At 26.6% G+C, this 3,564-nt stretch overlaps 2 protein-coding genes across 2 annotated transcripts in view; one reads left to right on the top strand and one right to left on the bottom strand.

The window, feature by feature from the left end:
- The first annotated feature begins 724 nt into the window (after nucleotides 1-724).
- On the top strand, nucleotides 725-2,667 carry LOC108574359 (proton-coupled folate transporter-like). The gene is made up of 6 exons (XM_017936937.1): nucleotides 725-809; nucleotides 1,020-1,280; nucleotides 1,343-1,692; nucleotides 1,757-2,033; nucleotides 2,112-2,294; nucleotides 2,429-2,667. The coding sequence occupies exons 1-6, from the start codon at nucleotides 725-727 to the stop codon at nucleotides 2,665-2,667; spliced, it is 1,395 nt and encodes a 464-aa protein (XP_017792426.1).
- A 262-nt stretch (nucleotides 2,668-2,929) lies between these two features.
- LOC108574360 (sepiapterin reductase) overlaps nucleotides 2,930-3,564 on the bottom strand; it is a 2,970-nt gene continuing 2,335 nt past the window's right edge. The window contains exons 2-3 of the mRNA XM_017936938.1: nucleotides 3,253-3,564; nucleotides 2,930-3,172 (exon numbers count right to left, since the gene is read on the bottom strand). Of these exons, the coding sequence (XP_017792427.1) occupies nucleotides 2,930-3,172; nucleotides 3,253-3,564 (555 nt within the window). The remainder of the gene's footprint in view (nucleotides 3,173-3,252) is intronic.

A 3,564-nucleotide genomic window follows, 5' to 3' on the forward strand; every position in this document is an offset into this window, starting at 1 on the left:
AAACATAATAAATAATATTATAATTTTTTATTTACGTACTTCTTTGAACATTTAGCAAAATTTTATTAACTTGATTATTAATTCAATTACCACATGGTTTATCTTTAATGTCAATACTTACTTTACTAATTTTACGATTAGTTTTTACCTACAAAATATTTTAGATACTTTTTAATGAATTATAAGATGTTTTAATTTTTTTTTAATTGAAAAAGAGAAATTTTCGATACTTGTATTATATAATATCATATACAAGTATACAGTTTGATTTATGTTATATATACACTGTATGCGTAAGTGATCAGCTGTTCACCTGTTTACCTGTCAAAATATATTTCTCAGTATTTGCATATACAATCTGTGACAGTTTTATCTTCATTATGAAAACGTATGCAAAAAAATTAATATACACACATACCACTAAAATGAAGCATGATTTTTGACAAATAAAAATGTTGCAATAATGATACAAAATTATCTGCCAATTATGGTCGATGACGTAGTATATTAAAATCATTCGAACAAAGAGTTAAACAATGATATTGATACATACAAGAGTTTGATATACTGTTAATCACGTATACCTGGAGACATACTTTGACAACTTTGTTACGTTTCAATAATTTAACTTTACACTACTGTACAGTATAATTAGTTTTTTTACGTAGGTTAACTTTACATAGTGTTGTATTATTGTTTATATCAAAAATTTTTAAAGGATAAAATGGAACATGCGATTACAGGATGGAAACGTTATGCACTGGTACAACCATCTATGATGATGCTAATATTTGCTCAAGCATTATCAAGTAATTATAAAATATTTCATATAGTATACTAGTTTGATATTTATTTATGAAATATATCAAAACAGTCTATCCACATATATATGTAACTTCTTATTCTCCTTGTAAAATAAACCTTTTTTTATGAAAATTGCAATTATTTACTTATACATCTGTTTTTTGATGAATTAACTATTTGTAAAATGAATTATATGATTTTAATTTAAATTTTAGGTAATATTTTCAAAGATTTAATAGTATATCGTACTTGTAGTATAACATTTAGTATAAATAAAACAGAATGTTTGCTATTACATGAAAATAGCAGTTCTAAAGAAGCATTGAAACTAGATGCACTAATTCAACCAAAAGCAACTTTAATTTTAATGACTAAGTCAATCGTTGAAAGTGTTATACCTGCATTGTTGTCTTTGTTTTTGGGACCATGGAGTGATGTATATGGAAGGAAACCTATTATGGTGTTAGGATATATTGGTTAGTATTATATACTTTACAAAATAAAGCTAAATGTAATTAATTTATGATTTGTCTGATAGGTACATCACTGACATATTTGATTGTTTCCTTTATTTCTATTTTTGATATCAGTCCATGGTTTTTATTAATTGCATATATTCCATATGCATGTCTTGGAGGATTTTGCATAATTTTATTGGGTACTATTTGCTATATTACTGATATATCAGATGAGCAAGAAAGAGGATGGCAATTAGCTTACATGCAAGTTTTAATATCTGTTGGTATTTTAACTGGTATATTAGCTGGTCCTGTTATTTTTCAAGCATATGGGTATACAATTGTATTTGCTATTACTACTGTATGTTGCATTTTAGCAAGTTTGCATATTTACTTCTTAGTTCCTGATACTACATACAACACAGATTCAGTAGGTATTTTATTATTTTTGTATAAATACGCTTTTGTTATTAATGTGTATATAATATTTGTAGATGACTTTAAAAAACTTGTTTAATGTACATTTAGTTAAAAAGCTTATCAGTACATGTACCAAAAAAAGAGATGGATTTGATCGAAATATAGTTTGGTGCTGCATAACTTCTATTATTTTAATGGCTACAGTTTTAGAAGGAAATATTACTGTTGAATTTTTATTTACAACTGCTAGACTTGGCTGGGATGTAACTACATTTTCTATTTATGTGGCTACAAATATAATACTTTCAATTCTGGGGATAATTGCAATAAAATTTTTAGTACAATGTGGAGGTATAGATTAAAATTTGTGTACTAAATATGTTTTAAAAATCTGATAAAAACGTTAGGTAAAACAAAATACTTTCATAGGATTTTCTGAAGAGATGGCAGCCATATTGTCATCACTGTCTTCCTTAAGTAGCTGTATAGTGGAAAGTTTAACATTTAAATCTTGGCATATGTATCTATCTGCAGTTGTTGGAATGTTCGGTGGCATTGCTAGTCCTATGATCCGTGCTATATTATCCAAGTCAGTGCCTCCAGAAGATACAGGTAAAGATTATTGAATAATTTTAAATTATACGAATATTATCATTGTTTAATATATTTTGTGCTGTATATATTTATATGCATGGTTTGTGTCATATGATCATCGGTAAATATTTATTACAAAATAATTTTTGCAGGTAAAGTATTTTCTATGACAATATCTATTGAAACATTAACTCCACTTGTGGCGTCTTCTTTATACACCATGATTTACTCATATTTTATGCCACCTATGTATCCATTACCAGTGTGGTTAGTTTCCGGAGTAATTTATATTATTGTGATACTTATTTTAATAAATATACAAATTCGAAACGTAAAATCTAACTCTATAAGATATACACCACTGTCACAAGATGATGAATTATCATCATAATATTTGATAGATATTTATTGTAAAAAAGAGTAATAATGAATGGAAGACCTTAATTGTTGTTTTTCCACTTTAACACAAACATTTAATAATATATATTTTATATACCTTGTTTTTACAATGTATTAATAACATTAAATAAAATATGATTAATTTTAACCAATCCCATTAAGCAATTTATTGAAATACTTATTTACTTACAATTTGTTTTAAAGCAATAATAATTGGAATGCAAATGATTAGTATTAATAAATTTGCGCAAAATTTATAATGCACTAAAATAATCAACATGATCACCAGATTTATACTTATGCTCTTTAAGAACCATTAAAAGACGATTAACTGTTTGTTCACAAGTTAGAACGGTTTTCTTCACTGTCATTTCAGTGAAATTTGCTTTAGTTTCTGGGTCACCATGTTCATTGCAAACTTCATAGAACATATCAGTTTCAACTGGTCCTGGTGCGTAATTTAATACGTCGATTTGTGGGTTTTCTAATGCAAATACCTACACAATACATACATTAGTAAATACACAATAAAAAAAAAACTAAGGACAAACAATTTATATTAGTACAAAATCATTACTTTAAAAAACATTTCACGTGCTGCTTTTCCAGTACAATAGTAAGTCATTAATCTTCCTGGTTGTATGCCAAATAATGAAGTTATATTTATGACTGTTTTTTTAGTATTTGTACTTTCATCAAATATTTTCATAATAACTCCATTCAATACTGCAGGAATGAAAACATTTAAATCATAATAGTCATGCCAGCTCTGTAGATCAGTCAAATTATTTGTGCACTGTGTTGTATTTCCCATTGTACCAACATTATGTACTACAACCACTTGATCAAATTGTTCTAAAACCTTATTCTTCAATGACTGCATTATGAT

Source organism: Habropoda laboriosa, unplaced genomic scaffold, assembly GCF_001263275.1.
Source record: "Habropoda laboriosa isolate 0110345459 unplaced genomic scaffold, ASM126327v1 scaffold205, whole genome shotgun sequence".
Lineage (NCBI taxonomy): Eukaryota > Metazoa > Arthropoda > Insecta > Hymenoptera > Apidae > Habropoda > Habropoda laboriosa.

What these genes read in the sequence shown, in the direction of transcription:
- LOC108574359 (XM_017936937.1), top strand. Translation starts at nt 725, where the DNA reads ATGGAACATGCGATTACAGGATGGAAACGTTATGCACTGGTACAACCA. An exon ending in CTACATACAACACAGATTCA is followed by an intron (nt 1,693 to 1,756) that starts GTAGGTATTTTA and finishes TAATATTTGTAG; the next exon opens with ATGACTTTAAAAAACTTGTT. An exon ending in ATTTTTAGTACAATGTGGAG is followed by an intron (nt 2,034 to 2,111) that starts GTATAGATTAAA and finishes ATACTTTCATAG; the next exon opens with GATTTTCTGAAGAGATGGCA.